This window comes from Delphinapterus leucas, chromosome 6 (genome assembly GCF_059928025.1).
Source record: "Delphinapterus leucas isolate spDelLeu-1000000601 "Yukka" chromosome 6, BTC_Dleu_Yukka2, whole genome shotgun sequence".
NCBI lineage: Eukaryota > Metazoa > Chordata > Mammalia > Artiodactyla > Monodontidae > Delphinapterus > Delphinapterus leucas.
In genome coordinates this window covers 35,357,685-35,383,882 of record NC_143134.1, presented here as the reverse complement: position 1 = coordinate 35,383,882, position 26,198 = coordinate 35,357,685, and the positions used below count along the sequence as shown (strand labels likewise).

Sequence of the window (26,198 nt, the reverse complement as noted above, 5' to 3'; positions counted from 1 at the left end):
TGATGCTAGCTGTCAGTTTTCTGTAGATGCCCTTTTATCGCTAGTTTGCTGAGCATTTTTATCATAAATGGATGTTGTATTTTGTCACATTTTCTGTATCAACTGATATGATCATGTATCTTTCCCTTTGTAGAGAAAGGAAATTCCCATTGACATTATATGGTGAATTAATTGATTTTTGAATATTGCCTTCCCAGGATATACTCCACTTTGTTATGGCATATTACTTTTTTTATAAATTTCTAGATTTGACTTTTTGATATGTTATTGAGTGTTTTTTCCCCCTCTATATCCTTAAAAGATTAGCATCTGTCACTCTTTTTTTGTACTGCCTTTGTGTGGTTTTGATATAAGGGTGACGCTCGCTTCATAAAATTATTTGAGAAGTGTTCCTTCCTCTTCCATTTTCTGGATGAGACTGTATAGAATTGGTGTTATTTCCTTTATTAAATGTTTGATAGAATTTACCAGTGAAACTATCTGGGCCTAGAAAATTCCTTTGGGAGATTTTTTGATGCAAATTCAATCTTGTTAATAGGAGTATTCAGGTTATCTATTCCACCTTGGATGAGTTTCAGTAGTTTGTGGCTTTCAGAATTAGTCTGTTTCATCTAAGTTGTCAAATTTATGTGTGCAGGTTTGTTCATAGTATTCCATGACTAGTATCCTTTTACGCAAGATCTGTAGTGGTCTCCTTTTTTATTCCTGATATTGGTATTTTGTGTCTTTTTCTTTGTCAGTCTTACAAGAAGTTAATCATTTTATTAATTCTTTTCAAAGAATCAGTTTTTGGTTTCATTGTTTTTATTATTGTTTTTGTCTCAAATTTCATTGATTTCTGCTCTTATCTTTATTTCCTTCCTTCTGCTTGCTTTTGATTTTGTTCTAGTTTTCCTAATTTCTCAAAATGAAAGCTTGGGATACTGATTTGAGATCTCTTTCTTCCTCTAACCATTTAGTGCTATAAATTTCCCTTTAACTACTGTTTTAGCTGCATCCCACATATTTTAATATGTTGTATTTTCATTCTTGTCCATATCAAAATGTTTTCTGATTTTCCTTGAGACTTCTTCCCACAACAATACTGGTAAGAAAGGGCAAGCGCAGAGCCCTTTCAGCACACACCTGTGCAGCCCATGTGCCTCACCTGCACTGTGAAGGTAACTGGCAGGCCCAAGCCTAAGTGCCACCTTGACTTGGCTCATTTGGTGGAAAACTAGGACAGGGATACAGACAAGGACACAGCCCCACAGACTGCTCTGCATTTTGGGGCAACAGTGCAGGGTGAGACCCTTGCACTTTGCTGGGCACACAGCACCTGCTGGCAAAACATGAGCACAGGTAAAGCCAGGCTGAGGACAATGAGGTGATGTGGAGCAATACACAGGAGGCACACCTAATTATCAAGGAGGAAGGTTTGAGGGGTTCTGGCTGCTCATACCTTGGCTGGTGTCTGGCTGCAGGGAGCTCAGAGGAAGTGGGGGTGAAGATTCGGGGGCCTCTGCTGCTGGATGCTCAGCCACTGGACAGATGATAAACCACCTCTTCCCAGTGTGAAGGACTAAGAGGCAGGGCAAAAACAGCTGGTGAGAGTGAGCAGGTTTCTCCCAAGGCTGGCGTGACCCCTCCCCACCAGCACCAGACCTGCCGTATGGGGATTTGGGGAACTCCTCTCACACCAGTGGGGAGGATGTGCAACCCACTCAGGGGGTCCTCACTGGCAGAGGCTCTCACAAGTCCCCCCCAGCACAGGCTTATGTCCCAGGACACCTGTGGTGCATCACTGAAGGGGTAATGCTGGCTGGGGGACCAGCAGACAGCGGTGAGTACACACAATGCTCCATCCCAACCCAGGCCAGATATGGCTTCTCAGACAGGGCAGCTGTCCCCCGATGGGGGCACGCTCACCACACACTCCAGAACCCCCCTGCCGTGTGGTAGTCAAAACCCCTTACAATATGCTCATTGTGGGGCTCTTATCAAATGCCTGCTGGAAGGCAGAGAAGGGACAATGACAGATATGCCTCCACCAAATGCATGTCTGATTGGCAGGTGTAGGCTTGAAAGGAGACATACCATTTTGCTGATACACCGGGGCATTCGCTTGGGGTTGGCGACTCTCCTGAAGGAGGTAAAGGATCAGAACTCAGCAGACTGCGTGGAACAAGAACTTCCTTCAGAGCACAGCACTGCCTCAAATCATCTGAGGGGCCTCAGGAGCTCGGACATTTCTAACTGAACTGAAGGCGCCCACGCTCCCAGCCACCTCACCCAATACTGCATGGCCTACAGGCTCCTCCAGCAGGCGACATCACAGTGTTGTACTCACAGAGCCTGGAGCTGGGGGATAAGCAGGCCCAGACCCTCCTGGGACCTCTTACCCGGGACTTACCTCCCCAGAACCCAGGCCACAGGTGCTGAGGTGCGGCGGGCTCACCCCAGGGTCAGAGCCACGGTCCACGTCCGTGTCCTCACTGAGCATGTCCTCTGCCTTGTCCATGACGTCCTTCATCTGCTCAATGAACGTCTCCCGCTCAGCCTGCAGGATGAAGTCGTGATCTACCTGCAACAGCACACGCAACCCTGCTGGTGGGGATGTACCTCGGGCCACTGGCCACACTGGGTCTTCACTGATTGATTTGCTTGACTTCTACTCTGGACTAAGCCCAAGAGGGGAGACACAGCCAGGGAGCCCAGTTCCCAACATCAGGGATGCACGGTTCAGCAAGAGAAGCCACAGCTTGAGAAGCAGGCCCTCCAGGTGATGGGCCAGTGCTGCCCACAAGAGGCAGCCACCTGCAGAGGCAGGAGGACAGGTAAGGCTGGCAACCAATATTCTCTTCAGTGGGGTTGGCAGGCATGCGCCCATAGGACACAGGGAGACAGGCTCACAGTCCCAGGGGAAGGGCCACTGACTCATCTGACCAGGCAGGACACCTAGCCTCACCATGTAGGTAGCAATCTCGTCAGGTGCATCCCCATCCAGGTCGAACTTGAACGTCACCATCTTGTGGTTGTGTGTCTCCAGCTGGCACTCCACCATCTTGTCACCCGTGTTGCACACCTACAGGACACTCAGGCAGTGAGACCAGGGAGGAGACCGTGCCTAGCCAGCCCTGTCTTGCCGGCCCGTTCTGCCTGGCTACTCACATTCAGGATGGTCAGCCGGGGCCGGCTGGCTCTCTCCTGGCGGGAGCGTGCACGCGTGGACCTGCGGTGATGTTTCCGAGCGGCCTTGCCTTCCAGCTTCCCCCCACCAAATGCACCTTCACAGCTGTCACTCATCTCTCTTCCAGAAGTGACGTCAGAACCTCCGTAGCTACGCAAAAAACAAGAATGTTACAGTACCCAAGGGAAGGGCCTGCAAGCCTGCCTCACGTGGAAACTTGGCTTTTCGGGAAACAGCCAGAAGCTTTACTGTCTGGGTGTGCTCACCTGGAAAACCTAGAGAGTCTAAAGCTGGCCATGCCCAGGAGAGAGACCCCTGAGCCTGCTGCCCTTCTCCCCCTGTAACATCTGTCCTAGGCAGTGTTGGAGTCGTAGAGAACACATGGCCTTTCTGACCCAGGACCTAGGTCCTCTCAGCTCCTGGCCTGTGTATCAGGCTTATTCGGCTTACAGTAAATGTCAGGATTAAGACACAATCCTCCCCCGTGCCTCGGTTCCCCCATCTGTTCAACAGCAAGGGGAACACGCCAACCAGATGAAGCTGTTGTAGGATTTGAGGAGACTTTGCGGAACACCAAGTTTGGTGCTGGCATTACCAGAAGGGTGGGACACATGGTCACTTCCTGTAACCAGTTCCCTCCCCAAATGCAACATTCTCCGTGCTTGAGGTGCTGGGAGACCCAGGATGTGGGCTGGACTCTGCCCTGCCCTCCAGACCTCCCCACGGTCCCCAGACCTGCTGACTCTCTGTCCGCAGCCTCTCCCTTCTAGAAGGTCCTCGGCATTGCAGACCAGCACAAGGACCCAGAACACAACTGGGAGTATCTGACTACCAAATTTCAACAAGCACTGACAAAGACCCCAGAGGAGCTACCTGAAGCTCCACCACGTCAGACTTGGAAATGAGCGACATTGTTAGAAGCCCTGACACATGAGGGCAAAGTGTGCCATTACCTCTCACAGCTCTGAGGGAGGCTTGGCTGCTTGTCCTGCGAGGCCTGCTCCTGAAATAAAACCACAGAAAGGAGGACAGGTCACATCCATTCCCCCGCGACACACACGCATCAGTCTGCTGTCTCCCCACCTCCACAGCCCAGCCCGCCACCCGCTTCCTTCTGACTGCAGCAAGCAAACCACGCAGGGTGGCAGGAGTGAGGGGTTTTATGTTAACGCTTGGAGCCAAGCAGATTTCTAAAAGCTGGGGCCACCCCCTTTCCAAACACGCTAACCCACTTTGATCATCCCCATGAGGGAGCACATGGCCCAGGAAGAATTGTCACAGGCCTTCCCATTGCCTCCAAAGAAAGGCACTCTGAATCCATGTGTAAAAATCACGGTCTCCAGCTGGATGTGTGATTAAAGAAAGTGTGACATCCAGGGACAGCAGAGGAAGATAAGAACAGCACCCATGGTGTCCCTGAGCACATGCTTCCACCTTCCCAAGGGCACCCCCAACTTCTAGGGCTGAGACCCAAGGTCATGGCACAGGAGGGCTGCCGTGGTACTGGGATCAGGGTGACGGAATGGGGGCTGAGCCCCAAGGGGAGGGCCACACACCTCCGGGGGCAGCTCCACTGTCAGCTGAACGGGTGGGCAGGGACCAGTGACCCCAGGCCCGCTGGGCAGTGGCAGGTTAGCAGGTGGCAGGAGCGCAGTGGTCTGGACAGGCAAGCTCTGAGCAGCCGCCATCACTGTGGGGGCCAGGGAGCCGGGGAGCTGAGGCAGGAGCTCAGGGGCAGTAGGCGGCAGCACTTCTGGCAGAGGTGGGGAGAGAACGGCAGCAGGCGCGGGCACTGTGGGGACCTGGGTGGTGACATCCACGGCATATGGAGGCGGGTGGCCAAGCAGGATCTGGGGACACAGAGGACAGGGATGCAAATTGGGGTGCGGGCCATTGCATTTCCTGAGGCTCCCGGACCAAAGCAGGCACTTCCACCATCCAGGCAGGTGAGCAGGAAATGCAGACATCCCTCTCCATCCACCCACACCCCACAGACAAATCCAGGAATGTTTGTATGCAGATTTAATGAAACAAACAAGAACAGACACTCTCATGTCCCCATCTGTATAAAACCAAACCTATAACTGCACTTCATCTCTGAACTTCTAGCTGAGTCAGGCTGAGAAGCTGTAAGTATAGCATACACTTAGCACCTGTCTGGGCTCCGTGCCACCACCCTACAGGGCCAGGCCACCACGCTACTCCATCCAAGCCTCCTGTCAGGTCAAAACCCACATTCCCGGGCTTCCCTGGTGGCGCAGTGGTTGAGAATCCGCCTGCCGATGCAGGGGACATGGGTTCGTGCCCCAGTGCGGGAAGATCCCACATGCCGCGGAGCGGCTGGACCTGTGAGCTATGGCCGCTAAGCCTGCGCATCCGGAGCCTGTGCTCCGCAACGGGAGAGGCCACAACAGTGAGAGGCCCGCGTACCGCAAAAAACAAACAAACAAACAAATCCTGCATTTCAATCCCAGCCATGGCAAGAGAGACTGTGGACCTATGCCTTCCATGGGGTGACTCAGGAGCTGGACCAGATTCCCTACTGTTCCCTCTTGAAAAGCTCTCATGGGGGAAGGCTAAGACAGGCTAAGGGCTCCAGTTCGGGGTTGAGGTTGGGAATGGGAATGACCCGCCACTGGGCCTGCTGGTATGAGACCAATAAGACACGTGGTATGTGGGGTAAGATGCGAAAGCCACAGCCTAGCCGAGGAGCCCTCTCTCCTGGAAAGACACCCCAGCTGGTGCATTCAGGGGAGTCTCTTCCCTCAGCACAGGGAAGTCTCTGGGCGGCCAGACAAGCTCATCAATAAACTCCAGACCCTCTGCCAGCCGGACCACAGAGAGGCCACCAGGCCTGGCCAGTGACCTCTAAGCACCCAGCACCTTCTCCAGCCACTGGCTGAGCCAACAACCCAGTGCCAACAGTGTGCCAGGCCAGCATGTGGCGTAAGGCACGGGCCCAGCAATGACACCACAGACCCCCAGGCCTCCACTCGGCCCTTGGCTTTCCCCAAATGGCCCTGACCCGAGTCAGTGTTACTCCAAGTAACAGACCAGGGAGGTGCCTGCTCAGTCAAGGCACTGGACTGATGCACCTCCTCACACTGGTTTTCAAACAAACACCAGCCTACTGGTCAATGAAAATCGTCCCTTCCTTCTCCGAGTACAAATCCCTTCTTCCGCACCATCTGCGGAAAGGCCGCCGGGTACACAGGCTGGGCAGGGAGCTGGGCCACAGTGGGGTGAATGGACAGGGCAGCCACACCCTGTGGACAGAAACATCCAGGAGAATCTGTGCATACTTATGACATAGTGCCTTACTCTAGAATGGATTCAGTACAAAATGAGCTAGGGGGACACCTGGCCCCTTAACACACTTCCAGGATGACTCTTCACGACCAAATCAAAAGGGCAGGAGCCTGAGCTCAAACGGCAAAGGACACGCCCAACAGGCACAAAGCTGTTGAGGCTTAGAGCCAGGGTGGGGCCAGGTGGGAGGGCGCCCAAGTAAGAGGCTCCCTTACTTGGTGCCTTACAGGTGGGGGGATGCCCAGATGAGAGCCTCCCCAAGGTGAGAGCCCCCCACAAGGTGAGAGCCCCACGCCAGCTCCTCTCCTCATGTGAGGGTGGATAACTGCCCTGGAACTCCAAAACACGCGTGGGCTGCGCAGGTGTGTGGAGCCACGGGGAGGTCCACCCAGCCAGCAGGGTATGTGTCCCTGTATCCCTTCACTGTCAGCCCAACAAGCTGCCCATGGTCCCCACCTGACTCTGAGACATCATCCTTGTCTGCCATGACTGCCTTGGAACCAATAACCCATGGACACCCAGCACTGCCCAGTCCACAGCCAACAGATCCCGTCAGAAGCCCATCTGCCTCAGTTCCCAGTTGCTGAGATGGGGGTTACCCGCCTACTTTACTTTGACAGGCAACAAGACAGGCAGCGTGAGCCTCTCCGGCGTCCACGGAGCAGCTGACACAGCTGCACTGAGACTGCCAACCCTATCCAGGTGAAGGCAGGGGCCACAATGCCCGGTGGCCAGGGGCCGGGAGCCCCCCACCACAAGCAGCTGCTACCGACCCTTGGGAAGGAACCAAGAGTGGAGCTTCTAGCCACCCCAATCCCCAAGGCTCCTAACACGTGCTGGGAGGCGAGAGGAGGCAGCAGCACCCCCCATGCTGGATGAGACGCCGCAGCCGTGGGACAGAGCTGCCTGCTTGTCCATTCCCACTCTGCTACCGGGGTCGAGGTGCTGAGAAGGAGCAGAGGTCCATGAACTCCTCATGTGCTAAGGGGTCTCCCAGTGCCTAAAGCGTGGGCCCTGGCCAGCAGGTGGGTTACCTGACTCCCAGCACTGGCGGCCGGAGCAGCCTGCTCGGCAAGGCGGGCAACACTTGGCTTGTGGGGTTGTGGCAGCATGGGGGGTGCCGGGTGGGGAGGGGCAGCCCGCACATTCTGCGCTGCATGGAGGGGAGAAGGCGGGACGTCGCTGGGCACCATCTGCGGAAAGGCCGCCGGGTACACAGGCTGGGCAGGGAGCTGGGCCACAGTGGGGTGAATGGACAGGGCAGCCACACCCTGTGGAGCCACAGCCAGCAGAGGGATGCCAGTAGCAGTGGCCGCCACGTTTGGCACGATGGTCTGGCATGGCACGGCCAGTGGTGCCCCTGCAGGGTGGGGCAGCTTGACTGTCTGCAGAGGCAGGGCCGGTGACGTGGGCAGGGGAGCAGTGGTGGCACTGAGTGGGAGGCTTGGCAAGATGACAGCCGGAGAGAAATACTGAGAGGGGGGAGGCACGGCGGGCCCACTGGTGGCTGGCAGGTCAGGAAGGGCTGCAGGGAGGCTGTCGACTGTGGCCAGTGGAGCGATGGGGGGGACAACAGGAAGTGGAGGCATCTGAAAGAGAACAAGCATGTCAGCCCCACCAAGACTTGGCCGTGCCTGCAGCACATCTGTACTGGGTGAGAGGATCCACGTCACCCACAGCTTCTGCCCCTAACACACTTTTGTGTAGCTTCTATGGAAGGGAACAAAAACAAACCCAATTTAAATGGAACCAAGTGTATGATACCATCAAACAGAAGGAAAGGCAGGAGGCCTCAAAAGGGTGTGGGGTGCAGACATGACCTTCAAGACAGCCCCGCCTTCAGCACCACCTCAAAGGGGCTCAGGCTGGGCCACTCTGAGGCTACTGCTAGGTGACTGCAAGGACATCAGGGGTTATAACAGTGACCATCAGATTCACAGCTTTGGCATGTTCTCATTCAGAAAGACCAGGACTGCCAGAGCTACCGGACTGGCCCCAAACATCTGAAATTACTTTGCCTGATTCCCTCCAATCTGTATAAATTCACACTGAGACCAAATTCTTCAACAGGTTATCTCAAGAAAAGCATATCTTCCAGCCCCTCCTTGCTGGCCAAATGCCCCTGTGCCATGCATCCTGGGAGAGAGCAGCATCTCACAACAGCCGAGCTCTGGAACCTTCAGTGTCTGCTCTTCCATCCTGGAGACATCTCGTGGATCTAGCGCTTCAAACATTTCAGCAGATTCTCTGACAGTTCTCTCTAAAATAAAGCTTTTCTGGTTGCAGGCACATGAGCATTGCATAACATGTGCCCTTGTGTAATTATAAGACAGCGAAAATATGCAAACTGACCTCTGTGTATTTGAAAAGCAACTAAATGCCCCGACCACCGGGAGCAAGGTGGTGGGTTAACTAGATGATGAAAGTGACTCCAATGCAGGAGTAATGAGGACAAGGCTGGTGACAGGCAACTGCTGACGTGAAAGAACCTTCTGGGTGGTGCCTATAAACCACAGGAACACTCACAGCTTCACTTCCCATCCTAGCTCTGCCAACACACTGTAATGGGATCCATGAAACGAAAGCCGTCCCGTGATCAAGGTTCACTGGAAACATGCATGACCACTGACAGCATTAGCCTGAGTGACAGCACCCAAGCATCAACCACGTGCTATCAAGTGATATTGGTCACGTGATGCTCCCCCGAAGACGGGCATCAGAAGTCACTTTTACAGTCAACTCTTCTTTGTAGTTGGCAAGCTGCTCGGCTGTCCCCTGGACTCCCAAGAATCCATGGTCAGCACAGCCTCGAGTAGCTCCGTGGAGGACGGTGACTATAGCTACGTGCTTACAGCCCCATCCTGGCTTCTCTGGTCTGACTCTGGACTAAACCTTTCCCCATCCTAGATGCATCTGGGCCAGAAGTCAAAGGCAGGAGAGCACGGCAGCCCAGCCGCCCTGTCATCAGGGAGTGTCTCTCTCGAGGGACCCGTGTGCCCTGAGGACAAGGAACAGCCAACCAGACTGGGTGAGAAGGTGAGGCTGTAGAGCAAGGGGCAGAGAGGTACCTGTGGAGGGACTTGAGCAAGTGGCTGCAGGGGCGCCGGAGGCATCTGGAGGGGCTTCAGCTGAGCAGGGGCCACCACCTGGGAGGCTGGAGCCAGGTATGGAGGCAGGTTGGGGGGCACCGGCTGGAGAGGGCCCACAGGCTGTGGGGCCAGGACCTGTGGCAGGGGTACCGGCTGGGTCAGGTGAGGAGGCTGGGGTACCGGCTGCGTCAGGTGAGGAGGCTAGAAAGAGAGAGGGGCTTCTCTTAGACCAGTGCCCTCCTGAGATACACCTATGTACTTAGAAACAACAGAAAAAATCAACTCACACACATGCACACATACACATACCCACACACATGTTCAAACACCCAGGCTGGAGCCCGGGACACACAGATCTGGGAGGACCATTGTGTGCAACGGGGGCCTTCTGAGTGCTGCGGAACCCTGAACTCCACAGACACAAGAGACCCACCCCCACTCCCATCTACACCGTGGGCCCTGGGGAACTGCAGAGAAGGCGTATAGGGGGCCTGGACCTGCCAGGAGGCTCACAGACACTGGGCTCAGGCCAGCCAATACGGATGGGCAGGGCCTGGGGAGACCGAGGCACCCATGGTACCCATAAAGAGGGGCAGCCAGCACTCACCTGGTGGGCGGGGGGTGTGGGCTGGCCTGGGCCTGTCGGCACAGGGGCACTGGGCGGCGGCAGCCCAGGGGCGAAGCTCATGGCCGGCTCCGGGAAAGGCTGCTGTGGGAGCAGAGGGTGGGCGGGGGGCGGGATGGAGGCCACCGACAGGCCAGGCTGCAAAAAGCACCCAGAGCCACACTCAGGAGCTGTCCTAAGGAGCCCTGCCAAGCACACACTCACCATCTTCAGGGACCCATCTCTCACTCCCCGTGCCTGCCATCCTGCCAGGGACCCTTTCCGAGGAACACGATGCAGCAGAAGCAAGGTGTGGAGGTCCCTAAACCAAGAACAGCCACACCTCCCAACCAGGGAATGTCCTAGAACTTCAGCTCCACAGAATATCATGCTGTGAGAAAAGATCATTAAAAGAGATTTGTGGAACCTTGGAAAACACTTGTTATGACATTAAATGAGGGAAAGATAAAAAGGCATACGTGTCTTCTTTATAGGACAATATAAAATGTGTACATGTGGATATATTCACAAACAGAATATGGAAACGTGGGAATAAAACGTGGGACAGAGCTGGAGAGAGGGGTGCCCTGAAGAGCTGCGAGTCTCCCATGACTCACCCATCAGGAAAGAAACAAGGCCACAGACGTGAGCCCTCACCGCCAAGCACAGCATAGACATGGACTAGGAAAGAGTCTGAAATCTGAGTATTGGAATGTTTGATGCTACTAAGAACAGCTCCTGACTTGTTCATTTTTAGGTGCAATAATGGTACTGGGTTTTGTTTTCAGAGTCTTGATCCTGAAGAGATATAGACCGAAATATCTTGGGGCAAAACATCTTTCTGTCTAGGATTTACTTCAAAATAGTGGGGATGTGAGAAGCAGGTGAGAGCTATGGAAAAAAACACAGAGATGACTTCTGAAGGTGAGAGCACACCGACATCAGAAAGTTCTCTCACTTGTTTTCTAGATGAAACACGTGATTTCCAAAACCATTACCACTCATTTCACCTTCTGCAGTAAACGCTTTATGAAAAGCAGCATGGGGTAGAATGGAACCTCTCCTTTGCGTTCACTTGAAGCCACAGGGCGGAATGAGTCACCTGTGCACATGTTCCTAAAGCCGCAATCCCTAGCCCAGCAGGAGTCAGGAGCTCAGGCAGCCTGGAGGCCTCAGAGGAGCGGCTTGTACTCCTGACTCCACCATCTGTGCCACTTCTTCCCTGGGTCCCAGGGGCAAATCACCATGGCAACCCTCACCAGGAGCCCTCAGTGCACCCTGGGGACCCCTTCTGTCCAAGGTGTTTTTGCATAAATAGGCAAAAGATGGGAGAGAACACTCCAGCCAATTTTGGGTGCATCCTGGCCAGGCCCTCGACCTAACTGTGCATGGGCATCCCAGCCTGTGAGCCAAAACTAGGACAGGGGCAGTGCTGCAGGGACCTGGGTGGAGAGCACACTGTGGGGCCAGGGAAAGTATGACCCTGCCCTAGAGGGGATGAGGGCCGGTGGAAGGTTCTGGCTCAGCCCTAGCATGGGTGACCTAAAGCCAAGAACCACTGCTCTGAGAAGCAGGTGGCCTTCTCATAAATGAACTCTTCCTGCTCTAAAATCATATTTCACTTAATTTTGTGAAACGAGTCAAACTGCAAATGAATACTGGGTTCCAGTCAGCAGAGGCAAATGCTTCAACTGCTTTTCCAAAGGGACTTTCTGAGCCTGAGCAGTCAGGAGGGGAGGGAAGAGAGACAGAGGTGGCCAGAAAGGCTGGGGCCCGGCACTCAGCAGCCCCAAAAGGCAGCCACAGTGTGAGAGTGCGTGATTGAAAGCACACGTGAGAGTGTGGAGTGAGAGCACATGTGAGAGCATGTTGGGAGCCACTGTAACGCGAGGCAGGAGACACTCTTCGGGCAGGGGCACTGGCCCTGACCACTTCTGGGCCTGAGGGGCATCTAAATCTCTCTCTGGACCCCTCTCCACAGCCTGGCTCAAGGGCAACTTCCCTGGGACTGACCATTTGGGACTGGGAAGCAAGCAATTGTTTTGCTTTCTTTAACATTAAAAAAAATCAAAATAAAAAAACAAATGCTAAATGTGACTCCCTCATCTAGCAATTTCCATCTCATCTAACAAATTATTCCACAGGCATAAAGAAGCATGAGGCCCTTTCAATCCTACTTCTCAAACATCACTGAAAATGCTTCCCGTGATTTGGTCGTTTCCATACCTCTAACTTTTAATGGCTGCATAATATGTGGTGGAGAAATGCCAGGAGATACTTAACAGTCCCTCAGTGAAGCTAGACACTGAGACAAAATCAAAGGTTTCATTACTATAAATGATGCTTTTCTGTCACCTTTGCAACAGTCAGAAGTAACTTTTCAGGCCCAGCGTCAGTCACAGGGCGGGACCTTGCCAGGTTTATCACAGCTTTGCAAGCACTGGGTGTCACTGGGCTCTGTTTCCAGTATTTTCTCATCTGGCAGGTCTTCCAGGGTACACCATAGGCCGCTCCAGCCTGCAGCCCTGCAGTTACTGGCAAGGATGGACCTCCCACGGGCCTGCTTTTGCATGGCTGGGAACTGACAACAGGCCAGCACCGACTAGATGGACCATCACAGACTCTAGTCCATGTGGACAGGAACTCTGGCCAGAAGGGGTGGGCTGACTCACCACGGCAGGCTGCTGGTAGGCCCCCAGTGAGGGCAGGCTATGTGGCAGGACAGGCCCGTCACTCACGCTCACAGGGGGGCTGCACACACACTGGGCGGGGGGCTGCACTCCATCCGCCAGCGAGCCCAGCACAACGCTCTGCTGGCTGCTCTGCGAGTCCGAATACACCGTGGAGCCCTGGCCACTGTCAAACGTGCTGTCCGCTGGGGAAGGAGGACAAAAGCACAGCTCAAAGCGGGCACCCCCAAACATCACCCCCACAGCACTCCAGCAAGTCTCAGGGAACGCAAACATGGGATAGCTTGTCCTTGTGTTTTCTTCTGTAAAACAAAGACTTGGTTACATTTCCAGATCACATACATAATAAATGTGTGTCATTAAAAAAAATCAACTAAAGAACGGCACAGGGGGCTGTAACTGTACCACCCAGCAATGGCCCTGGCAGCCTGCCCACACACTGCCTGACATCTGTTGGTGCTCACCATGGGCCACCATGGATCCCAGGTGGGTACCTTGCACCACCCTCTGTAGGCAGGACAACTTCCACCAGCTTACAGATAGGGACCTCATCTGGCACCTGCCCTGGCCTCGAAAGTGAGCACTTTCAGCTCTTCAAAGGCACCAGATGGAACGTCCGAGTTAGGAAAAGCTACAGTCATGCGGAGGAAAGAACTACCACCTGAGTTTTATAGCGGGGGAGGGAGGTCTCAGGACCCTGACCACCTCCACTCACCACAGCAAAGAGCCTGAAGTAGGAAGACCTGGGTCCAAATCTAGCCCCTCGCTTCACAGGCCCAGGTGTAACGTGGTTGGAAAATGGGGCGGACGAGGTGCCTGCCCCACAGAGAGGCCATAAAACGGGGACCCAGAGATTCCACGGCCCAAGGCAGCCCCCCAAGAGGCCAGCCTCACCCAAGATCAGCCCAGATTGGCCATCAAACCCAGCCTGGGTGGAAGGAGCTGCCTGCACATGGGGGCACAGACAAGACTGCCACGGCCCACAGGCTGGTCTCACCAAGCCTGGGAAGACACCTGGGAAGACAGGGCACCTGCATGGTCATGCCAGGCAAGAGTGAAAAGCAAAAACCTGTTTGAAGTGGCACTTTTGTTTTACTGCCTCCAGATTCCAAAAGCTACATAAACATTAGGATTTGTCACCTATGAACACCAAGCTATTTCTATGGGGCACCTTTTAGTGTTGGCCTCGTGTCCATTTGTAATTTAAACAAATAAAGTAAAAGAGGGGACTCTTGTTGGCTTTGCAACAAAATAATTTTTCCCAAGAGCTGATCAGAACTTATTTTGGCCCAGGAAGACTTAAGAATGGTGAGGTTTGATTGTGCAAAACCAATTTAACAAGCGGCTCTGAGTTTTGATGAGGTGGCTGGTAGTCATTGCTACTTAGAGACAGAGACAGAGAGCATGTGCACGTGAGAGACAGAGTGTGGGCACACGAGACAGAGACAGAGAGGTGAGTGCATGAGAGAGAGTGTACAGACCAATTTCAAGTAGAGTGACTCTAACCATATATGTGACATTTTAAATTTCTAAAGTGAATGTGTTTATTTGTATAATAAAAATTATTTTTAAACATCACTTTTAACCTATTGACAAATTGTGTTCTCACAGTCACAGATGCTGGCCCAGGCTTGAGCCTGATCTGGTTAGCTGGTGGGCAGCTAACAGAAAACAGAGTGGGGAGTCAAAACATATGATATTTGCTGCACCTTCCAATATATGAAAGTGTGTGTGTGCCCATCTTGTTATCTAAGACCAGGTCCCCTCCAGTGATGTGTGTGCTGCCTGCGTCTACATTAGTTCATCTTTATGAAGCACAGTGTGGTCCAGCCGGCCCCAGGCACTGCGGCCAGAGGGATGGCTTTCTGTTCTGACCCACTGCAAGGTGCAGAAGAGCATGTGCAGGGTGCTGTGGGTTACAGATTAGAGGGAGACACAGGGGTGTCCACGTGTGTGCACGTGTGCCCATGCGCCTGTGCACATGCACTTGTGTGGGTATATTCTACGTGCACACGTGTATGTATGTATACATATGCGTGTTGAGCGTGTGTGTGGTAGACTGCAGGTATAGGTTACGTCTGGAAGTTATTATCTCTGGAAGTTAAAGTTAAAAGACTTAAAACATCAGTGACCTCCAGGGAGGACAATTAACTGGCTTCTGCTGTATACCCTCTTGGATTTTCTGAATTTTATAAAATGTGACTAAATATAGTCTACTTTAGAGAAATTATGGTAAATAGGTAAAACTGTTTTTGAGCAGTATGGCCACTACGTGAAGCACACTCATTCTTAGTCAGTCAGGAAGGGGATCTGTTTGCAGACAGAACGCCCACCCTAAACTCATGTGTTGATTCACATCTATGCAACGGGTCGAGCCCGTGTCACAACATCTTACCACAGCAGAGCATTTTCTAGGTCACAGACTGTATCTGTTCAAAGTTCAACAAAAGGAGATTTCTTAATTCCTGTCCTAGAAATTTTTCAACTAAAAGTTATGTTTTCAGAGTGTGTAGTGGTATGTCAGGCATGGAAAGCCTTTTCCTGCAAAAACTTTATGCTCTTGAACTAATTTTTCGGTTTATCAGAAAATGGAGTGATGATGTAGCGATTCTGTTCTCCAAAGCAAACTTGAGCAGGTAGGAGAGAAGTAAACAGTAGGCAACCTATCTCAAAGTGATGGCCAGCCAGCCGATGCTTTGAATTCAAACAGCCTGCTTTGAAGAATGTTTAGCTATTTTACTGATAAAGAAAGGATGTAACTATTAAATAGATTACACAGACTATTTTGGTCTTTCCACACAAACGATCTGAAATAGTGGCTTGGGCAGGTGGCTCAGCTCTCCATGCTTATTCACAGAACAGACAGAAAAGGCTACATCCCCCATCCTCAGCTCACGGCTAAATTTTTAGGATACTGAGGACTTCCACTTAGACATGGAGAAGACACAGGATTCTTCATTCCAGTGGTCTGAGACGAAGCCAGCTACAAAGTGACTCCCACCAATCCATCAGTGACGCTCTCTGGGAAACACACTAAAGGTCTCAAAGGTTCAGTACCAGAAGGGAGATAACCTTGGGGACGGATAATCCGAGCAGCAAAAGTCACAACCAAGACCATGGCATGACTAGAGGCTGCAGCCACTGGCAGCCCCAGGACCACAGCATGTGGCACAGACGCCTCCACTGGTCAGTGACTCCAGGCCTGAGGTCCAGCCCTCAGGTTCCTTGTGAGGCTGGGACTGATATATTCCAGACGGGATAAGTAGCTGAACTTAAACAAGCTCTATCCCTGCTGGCTCGGGGGGCACAGGAGGTTCTGGGTCTCCCTGGATATTTGTCCCCCACCTGTCCTGAGAAGCTGGACTTCAGGGAGACTTAAACCCCTCTGGGAACAGATCTCTTTGCAACGTGGGGATGCTTCCAGTGCCCTCCCTGGAAGAATGTTTGCCCACACCAATCATTCATACCCGCGGGGTGGGCTAAGGGGAGGGCGGCAGGGCAGGGGGGCCCTGGGGAGGGCAGCACTCACAGGCCAGGGAGGTGGCGCTGGCCGGCAGCGCCGGGGTGAGGAGGTGCTGGTCGGCCTCGGGCTCCTCCAGCTCTGGCGGCCCAGCCTGAGAGTGGTAGGTCACCTGGACCTGCAGGGGTGTGGGTGGGCCCCTGGCCTTGTCAGGGCTGCCGGGGTCCCGCTGCTCCTGGGGCTGCAGCGCTGGCCAGATCCTCTTCCGCCGCCACTGGATCAATGCCACGCGGTCACGGATGGACTTGGCCACGATCTTCACATCGCTCTCATGGAAAAATCCCGACTCAATCTGCAAAGGAAATCACCGTGTCATTACTGGGATCGGCCCCACCCACATGCCCCACTACCAGGCAACCCTGCCGTATGCACCGCCGCCTCCTGCTCGTGGGGTCTCTGCCCAAAGTCCCCTCCTCGGGTCCCTCACCCCCATCACCAAGCCCGCTCCTCTCGTGGACACTCTCGTCATCCCATAAGTAAATATCCTCCTGCCATCGACTGTATATCCACAGGGAGAGTGACCATCTAAACCTGCACTGACCCGGCTCCTGGCGGCGACAACACAGCAGACGCTCGTAACCACGGGCTGGATGTGTGAGGGGGAAGGGAAGATCCTAACCTGCCTCTGGCAGGGCCAAAACTCAGAGTAGCCCCTCACTGGCTGCGCCCCAGGGCTTCCATGGAGCCCCTTGCTCAGGCTGGCCGAGGGTGGGAAAGTGGTCCTGGCTGCATCTGTGTGCTCAGGGACAGGGACAAGTAGCCTCAACCAGTCCTCAGTGCTGTCCTGGACATTCTCTGAGAAGTCACAGAGGCTGGGGGAAGGAGGCACATTTAGTAACAAGAGACCAGAAAGGTGTGTACCCATGCCTAGCAAAATTCTGAACCCACTTTTCCCAACGGAGCATTTGAGAGCATTTGTAAATGAATCAAGGATCTCCAGGAAACATCAGAGTGCTCTCTGAGAATATTTATGGCAAAACCACAAAACAGCGGAAGCCAGGCTCCTCACCGTCACTGTGGGATTCCCCATGTGAAACAGGAGAAAACCAGAGAACAAACCTTGTGGCGCTGGAATCACGTGAACTCATGGTTTTCAAAGTACAACACACATAAATATGCCAGATGTAGACGTGAGTGTGTACATTTATGGTGTAGCATGTGCTTCTGAACTGAGTGGGCCCAGGCCAACGGCCGGAGCTTGGCCGCTGTGAGAGTGGGTTCAGGCTTGCAGGGAAAGGGCGAGGGGAGCTGGACATCTCACTGTGCCTGAAATCAAGGACATGCTCAGAAAATGACAGACATGCAGGACAACATGGAAGCTAGCACCCAGGGCCTCCCACTGGTTGAATCTGGGGCATTCTGAGCACCAAAATAAACAGTGATGTATGATGGTTTGAAGGACGTGTCTACAAATGCACACAGGAGAAATGAAAGTGATCTGTGGTGGCAGAAGTGATGGGTTTGCTGCCAGCGTGAGGGTACACAAAGGGGGGCCACATACATGCAGTCTCTGTCTCTCTGTCTCTCAATCTATCTCTCAGCCTCTGTCTCTCTGTGTGTCTCCCTCTGTCTCTGTCTCTATCTCTCTGTCTCTCCCTCTGTGTCTCTGTCTCTCTCCCTCCTGTGGATCACCCGCTCCCATGAAGCCATGTCATGAGCTGCCCTTTGAATGTCCCACCTGGCTGGGAACTGAGTGTCCCGCCACCAGTCAGGTGAGCAAGCAGACACAAACCCTCGGCCCCAGTCAGCCCTGGCAGACACACTGGCTACACCTCATGAGGAGCCCTGAGCCAGAAGCACCTGCTGAGCTACTCCCGGATACCTGACCTCGGAGACTGCGCAAGACCATAAGTGTGTACAGGCCTGTGTTTGGGGTAATTTGTTGGCAGCGATAGGTAACTCACCAATGGAGCATACAACCTACTGAATAAAAGAGAAACTGTGAGTGCACACAGATATAAATAAACGGCAAGCCTGGTGAAAATGGAATATTTACGTAGTTTCAAGGTACCTCCCCACAAAATAGTTATTGATTATAACTGCACATGGACACCCCTGGCAGAAACCCTCAACCACGTGATCTCAGGGAGTGTCCTCAGTGGGCTGACCGTGGTGAGCGACCCTGATCTGCGCTCTTGCCATGAAGGCATCACTGGACAACTCGGACCCTGGATGGGGCTGGGTTGCTCTCCCAGTTCTGACAGCCGAGGTGGCTGTTAGGAAAGTCCCTGTCTGTGGGAAACAGGCACGGGTCTGGCCAAAAGAAGTCACCTTGAACAGTTCTGTTCCACATTTGCAACTTTTCTATAAGTTTGTGATTATTTCAAAAGACTCATTTCAGAAGACAACTCCATTTGACAGAATGAACTGTGCTGAAATCCTGCAGACATCCACCCTGAGGCCCCCGCCAGGCTCAGACCAGGACGGGGAGGTGTGAGCAGGGCTGGGCACGTGGCCAGGACTTGCTGAAGAGGCTGAGCCAGGGTTCAGCACCCACCCTCAGTGCCACCCCCACGTGGCTGACCTGACCAGAGGCCGCTGGAAAGAAAGCAGCCCACAGACACGCTTGCCTGCCATTTCTATTTTCTGCCCATGACCCATTTTCCCTTCCATCTCCATTTTCACAGTCACCCCCCAGTGATCCTCTCCAAGGTGTTTCTTCTATTTTTTCCCAAACAGCAGAGAATTTGGCCACACTGGAACATCCTATTATCTGGAGGCTGTGTAGGAGAAGGGCTGGCACCACAAACACGAGAATCCCTGGGCTAGGCTACAAGTTCCCTCCCCTCCCACCCTGGAGGTCTACACGAGGGGTCACTTCCAGATCAGAGCCAGCCCAGGTCCCCAAAGAGCCCACCCTTCTCTGAGCCCTGGGGGCATCTTTGTTCTGATCCACATTCACACAGGCCTCCCCAATGCATCCCCCACCCACCACCGGTACCCTCCCCAGGCCCCCTGCTGGGGGGAGCTTGTAGAGGGAGAAGAGAAAGCTATCCCATTGGCTTGCCTCCCACCCCCAGGTAGCCTCAGGAAGACAGCGTCATCATCTTTACCACTCAACAGTCAATAAGCTCAGGTGTTAACAACAGGGCAGCCCAGACCAGGTGCCAAGTCCTAGAACTGGCAGTGCAGTGACACCCCTATGCTTTCAAAGCACTTCCTTTGTAAGGTTACCATCTGTTTATGATAACCAACACTGGTGTTTCATTCGTAGTCATCTCCTCTTTAAATTACTTTAAGTTTTGAAGAAGTGTGTGTGTTGAGTTAAAGCTATCAGCAAGTGAACACCCAGCTGAGCAACCTGGGAGCTGCGAGCTCTGAAACTCTGCCCAGCTGGGGCTTCCTCGGGGTCCTAACACCTGGCCCAGGGACAGCCCAGGAGAGGCCCAGGCAGCTGCCATCAGGACCCCAGGGAGAAGGAGAGCCCCAGACCCCAGGGTTGGCTCTGGTATTTACGGATGGGTGGGAAGGGGAGGGGAGTAGAGGGAAAGTTAGACCCTGGCCAACGGCTGCAGGACCAGCACTGACCTGCAAGGACCAGCCAGGAGCCAGGTCTCGCCAGGGTTCAGGAGCAGCAGCCAGTAACAACCGGGGCACTCACACAGGTGGAAGGCCCCGCTGTGTGAATGCGGCCACTTTCATCACAGGCACTCCAGGGCTCTGGGCTCATTCTGTTTCTTAAGCAGAGTGTCGGGTATGTGTTGTTTTTCTATTATTCCTTGACTGAACACAGTGATGTACCTTCTTCTGCAAGGATGCCATACAGCACAGAGGATGCTCCCCATAAGAAGGCGCTTTTAAAGGAGACAGAGGAGAGGGAAGGGGGAGGCGCCAGGCCCAGGGCTTGCACTGTGAGCTCTTGGAGACACCTCCCACCCGTGAGTCCAGTCAGGTGCCGGGGACTTGGTGAGGACCAGGCCGTGGCTACAGGCACAGGCATGTACGCAAGGACCTGGGGGCTGGGCAGCATCTGTGCTGTGGCCAGGGGCCAAGGTATTTTCTATGTTGAGGCAGAGAAGGGATGAGTCCTCTCAGGAGGGTGGGCAGGTCCTGGGAAGGGGCCCAGGCCACGTTTGGGCACCACTGTCTTATAACTGACGAGTGCCTGGAACAGAACCAAGAACAGAGCTGGAGCTGAAGGAGGTACCTGGTCCAGCTGAGACGCATATGGCACCGGCTGTCTGGGTCCCAGGTGCCTCCAGGACAGGTCACCATGTGGAAACTGTGTGCCCTGTCATTCTCATGCCAACACTATGCAATGCTCATGGTGGAACGAGAACACTGCTCTCCACCTGTGCTTCCTGAGGTGGCTGTACCTCGACAGACACACCCCCTCAAGGCTGTCCAGGGACCCACCTCATCTCCATGCAGGCCTAGCCAACCCCCCGAGGCCTCCCTCTGCTCCTCCTGCCCCCGGGACACCTGGAGCTGCTAGCCAGGTACCCCCAGTCCCCGCGGTCCCTCCAGGACACTTTCCATATGCAACCCACCTTCCTGAACCTCAGCTCACAGGATACCAGCCTGCACACCACCTTGATCGTTACTTATGTTTTTGCTTTAAACTTCAGCAGAAAGCATGGAGAGACCACAGTGTCGCAGTATGGAAAAACAGAGATCCTGAATTATAGGACTGATGGGCTGGTAATTCTCTTTTTTTTTTCTTTTTTAATTTTTTTAATGTGGAATCTAAAAAAATAATACAAATGAATCTATATACAAAACAGAAATAGACTCACAGACATAGGTTACCAAAGGGGAAAGGGAGGGGTAGGGACAAATTAGGACGATAGGATTAACAGATACAAACTACTATGCTAAAATAGATAAGCTGGTAATCATCTTAATGCAACTCTCAACAAATATGTAGCAATTCAACAGTGCGCACTATGCAAGGTCATAGAAAGATCCTCCCAGAAGCACAGAGCTAAATGATACTGTTAAATCCGATTACAGCAGAGGTGTCTGTTTCTAGGCCCAGGAATGTGACCAGCAGCTGAGAAGGAGTCCTGACACGGGCTCCGTGCCATTAGCAGGGCGTCACACCTACCACACATGCCATCAGGGGCACAGGCTGCTGTTCAGTGGAAGGCAGGGTCCTGACTGGCCGTGCACCTCCCACTCCTGTCCTTGCCCTAACTTGCTGCAACCACCTAAACCAAGTTCCATGAACCCCTCACCTGACACATGCCCAGTCCCCTGAATTCCCCTTGGTCCGTGGCTCCCACACCTTACATGGCATGGCCAGCCTCAATTTCCTTATCTGAGCAGAGCCTCACTGAGCAGTGGTCAGCACAGCCTGGCCCCACAGATACGCTCCCCACAGGAGCCTGTGCAGGCAACCTCCCCTCCACTTCTTGTAGCCCACCTTCCAGGGCCATGCTGGGGTCTTTCCCTATCAAATTACCAGTGGCATTTTTCACAGAACTAGAACAACATAATTTAAAAATTTTTATGTAACCACGAAAGACCCCGAATAGCCAAAATAATCTTGAGAAAGGAGAACAAAGCGGGACGAATCATGCTCCCTGACTTCAGACTATACTACAAAGCCACAGTAATCAAAACAGTATGGTACTGGCACAAAAACAGACACATAGATCAATGGAACTGGAAAGAAAGCCCAGAAATAGACCCATACACTTATGGTCAATTAATCTACCACAAAGGAGGCAAGTGTATACATTTGAGAAAAGACAGTTTCTTCAATAATTGGTGCTGGGAAAACTGGACAGCTACATGTAAAAGAATGAAATTAGAACATTCTCTAACATCATATACAAAAATAAACTCAAAATGGATTAAAGACCTCAATGCAAGACTAGATATTATCAAACCCCTAGAGGAAAACATAGGCAGAACACTCTTTGACATAAATCGCGGCAATATTTTTTTGGATTGGTCTCCTAGAGTAATGGAAATAAAAGCAAAAATAAACAAATGGAACCTAATTAAACTTAAAAGCTTCTGCACAGAGTGACGGAAACTATAAACAAAACAACAAGACAACCTACAGAATGGGAGAAAATATTTGCAAATGATGCAACCAAAAAGGGATTAACTTCCCAAATATACAAACAGCTCATATAGCTCAATACCAAAAAAAAAACAAACAACCCAATCAAAAAAATGGGCAGAAGACCTAAGCAGACATTTCTCCAAAGAAGACATACAGATGGCCAACAGGTACATGAAAAGATGTCCAACATGGCTAATTATTTGAGAAATGCAAATCAAAACTACAATGAGGTATGACCTCACACTTGCCAGAATGGCAATCATCAAAAAGTCTACAAATAATAAATGTTGGCAAGGGTGTGGAGAAAAGGGAACCCTCCTACACTGTTGGGGGGAATGTAAATTGGTGCAGCCACTGTGGAGAACAGTATGGAGGTTCCTTAAAAAACAGAGTTACCATATGATCCAGCAATCCCACTTCTAGGCATTACCCAGAAAAGACAAAAGCTCTATTTCGAAAAAAAACAAAAAACATGCACCCTAATGTTCATAGCAGCACTATTTACAACAGCCAAGGCATGGAAACAACCTAAATGTCCACTGACAATTGAATGGATAAAAACGATGTGATACTGTATATACATAAAGGAATATTACTTAAATAAAATAAAGGAATATTAGCCATAAAAAAGAATGAAATGATGTCATTTGCAGCAACCTGGTTGGACCTAGAGATTATCATACTAAGTGAAGTAAAGTCAGAGAAAGACAAATATCATACAATATCACTTATATGTGAGATCTTAAAAAATGATACAAATGAACTATTCACAAAACAAAAATAGACTCACAGACATAGAAAACAAACTTATGGTTACCAAAGAGGAAAGAGTTGGGAGGAGGATAAATTAGGAGTTTGGGATTAACAGATACACACTACTATATATAAAATAGATAAACAATAGGACCTACTGTATAGCACAGGGAACTATATTCAATATACTGTAATAACCTATATTAGAAAAGAACCTAAAAAAGAACACACACACATATACATGTATATACACATATACATAACTGAATCACTTTGCTGTACACCTGAACATTGTAAATCAACCATACCTCAATTTGTAAAAATATATTTTATTGTATTAATTTAAAAAAAAACCTACTGGGGTCCAGGGAATCCACTTGTAAAGACTCCATCAGCCATACCCTTGTGACTTACTACATTTTTGATAGATGTGCTATTTTCAGTGACACATTTATTTTAAAAAAGAGAAAAAAAGGGCATGCATTTCTGTGGTTATGACAGGCACAGCCAAGCACTTACTCTCCTGCAACAAGCATGCATATTTTTACTCTTGCTCAGATTTTCCAGTCAAAATCAGTGTCTTATTTCTCACGGATACTTCTTTCCCTCTGTGATACAAAACATCTCTATTCTCCTGCTCTCACCAGGCCCTCCAGACCACAATGCTCCACAGAAACAAAGTGAAATAAAGATCAAACCCAAAGGCCCACACCTGCACAAAGTTAGCAAGAATCTGGTCAAAACAGGGCTCTTCCTGATATGCTAAAGTCCCCAGGGATCTCTCCGACCAGTCCAAGATATCCTTTCACTGCACCATTTCCAAGGTGATGTCCTACATCTGTGCAGCAGGGTGATTCAGACCTATGTCCTTCACAGCTGCCCTCGACCAACAGGGATCCTTGTTCCCAGAACTGCCCACCCACTGCAGGACCACACTCCCTTTCTGACTTCATTCTAATCTTTGGAAACCACACGCTTTCAAGGAACGCACCCAGATTTGCCAAGGAACAAGCACACATTACCATTTCCTGCGCCACGTCATCCGGCGTCTCCCTCTCCAGGTCAAAGGTGAATTCTATGGCCCCATTGTCCTTGGGCTTGCCCTTCAGTTTCTTGGGGTCCTCAACCCAGAGCCGCAGGGCGATGGTGGACTTCCTGCCATGGTCCTCCTCGGCCAGCTCCACCCTCACACCTGTGTCCTCCGCGAAGAAGGCGTGGCTGAGCAGGTCCTTGATCTCGTACCTGGGGAGGGGATGGCTGTCAGGCAGGACAAAGGCACACTTGCTGAGGGGGTCCTGGACATGAGGTGCAGGGGCCACGACCAGCCCAGCTCCCTCTAGGAAGTCCTCTGACTGTACTACCCACTGGGCAGTCTCTGCCCTCGAGGGCAGCACCAAACAGTACATCTCCATTCCTTAACTCCCAGGGGAAGAGGAAAAACCTACTACTGAAGACATCTAACTGCATTAACACGTAAGCCTTCTTTTTTTCTCTCATTATAAAAATTAAACATCCCCACTTTTAAGAGACTTGGGTAATTCAGAAAAGAATGTTTAAATCAGGCTCTGCACTGTGTAGTCAAAGCCTGCTGAGGTGCTAGGGAGCTCTCAGTTGTCACAGGATACCTGGCTCCAGGTAAAACTGAACTGGACCCAGAAGAGGCAGGCCCCCACCTCCCCAGCTCACCACCTGAGGGACCCTGGCCTCAAGGAAGCAGGGACATTTTCAGAGGCTCCTCAGCACGGTAATGGGGGGTGGGTGTTGCCATGCTAACCACTCTGCCGCCCAAATCCACATCCCTAGATGCTCGTCTAGTTCCCGTCTCTGGCACAAACAGATCCCTGTTTTGTCCTGGGACCGGCTTCCTCCCAGCATCCTGTCTGTGGTCACCGTGGCCTTCGAGTTCCAGTGGCTCATCCCTGATTGCTGCTGAAGACAACACATCCCACATGCCGCCCAGACAGCCACCATGAATGAAAGGGGGAGAGTAGGGTGAGCAACCCTCAGGGAGGGTGACAAATGCCTGTGGGGATGCTGGGGAAGGTCAGGAGTTAGGGCCCCTGGGGGTGCAGAGGTCACAGCCCTGGGGGCTCTGTCTGTCCTGGTTTGGCAGGTGGTCTCTGTACTTTTCTGATGTGATATACTTTTCACAGTCATTTAGTAATTTTGTTTAAAAAACAAAACACAATAACCTGCAGGGGGCAAGAGAGAAGGCCTGGGGATCAGGACAGGGCCCCAACATGAGAGATGACAGAAAAGGACAGTGATCAATGCTAGGCACAGAAATGGGGGAGAGGGCATGAGCTGGGTGTGCAGGGGCAGGCAGGGCACATGAGGAAGTGAGGAAGAGGTATGTGGGGAGAGGAGGAGGAGGAATGGGGAGGGTGGCGAATGGGCAGGAGAAGAAGGGCAGGAGGGAGAAGGAAGAGAGAGGGAGGAGGGAGGGAGATGGGAGAAAGGAGGAGATAGGGAAAGAAGGGCCAGAAGAGAGGAAGGAAGGAGAGAAAAGGGAGGGATGGAGGGATGGGGAAGGAGGGAGGGAAGGAAGGAAGGAAGGTAGGACGGAGTGGGGAAGAGAGAGAGGAGGGAGGGAAGAAAGGAAGGAGAGAGAGAGAGAGGGAGGAAGGAAGGATTGGGGAGGAGAGAAGAGGGAGGAAGGAAGGATTGGGGAGGAGAGAAGAGGGAGGAAGGGGGGAGGGAGGGAAAAAGGGAAAGAGGGAGGAGGGATGGGGGAGGGAAGAAGGAAGGAGGAAGGCTCCGAACACACACCTAGCATCCTGGCTGACCAGCTGAGGAAGGAAGGGCCCTGACCTGAGGTGGGAGCTGGTCTGCGGGGCATCTCAAGGGCTCTGACTTGAATGTGGGACTTTGAGATGGGTCAGACAAACAGGTGCATGAAAGACGCAGCCTGGAGCTGAGAGAGAGGGCAGGATGAGACTCACTGGGGAGCCTGGCATGAGGGTGTCCTCCAGGCTGGGGGGATGGATAGGCTTGCTGGGGACAACACAGAAAAAAAGCAACAAGGGAAGAATGAGGCCCCAGTAGCGC

The 26,198-nt window shown here is 52.1% G+C and overlaps 1 protein-coding gene across 1 annotated transcript in view; it reads right to left on the bottom strand.

The window, feature by feature from the left end:
• The window catches only part of WNK2 (WNK lysine deficient protein kinase 2), a 157,057-nt gene that overhangs the window by 82,057 nt on the left and 48,802 nt on the right, over positions 1-26,198 (bottom strand). Inside the window, exons 7-19 of the mRNA XM_022564623.3 lie at positions 24,173-24,392; positions 16,391-16,673; positions 12,844-13,046; positions 10,175-10,330; positions 9,547-9,768; positions 7,513-8,067; positions 4,726-5,019; positions 4,123-4,172; positions 3,151-3,319; positions 2,948-3,064; positions 2,393-2,563; positions 2,077-2,122; positions 1,442-1,561 (exon numbers count right to left, since the gene is read on the bottom strand). Coding sequence (XP_022420331.1) covers positions 1,442-1,561; positions 2,077-2,122; positions 2,393-2,563; positions 2,948-3,064; positions 3,151-3,319; positions 4,123-4,172; positions 4,726-5,019; positions 7,513-8,067; positions 9,547-9,768; positions 10,175-10,330; positions 12,844-13,046; positions 16,391-16,673; positions 24,173-24,392 — 2,606 coding nt within the window. The remainder of the gene's footprint in view (positions 1-1,441; positions 1,562-2,076; positions 2,123-2,392; positions 2,564-2,947; positions 3,065-3,150; positions 3,320-4,122; positions 4,173-4,725; positions 5,020-7,512; positions 8,068-9,546; positions 9,769-10,174; positions 10,331-12,843; positions 13,047-16,390; positions 16,674-24,172; positions 24,393-26,198) is intronic.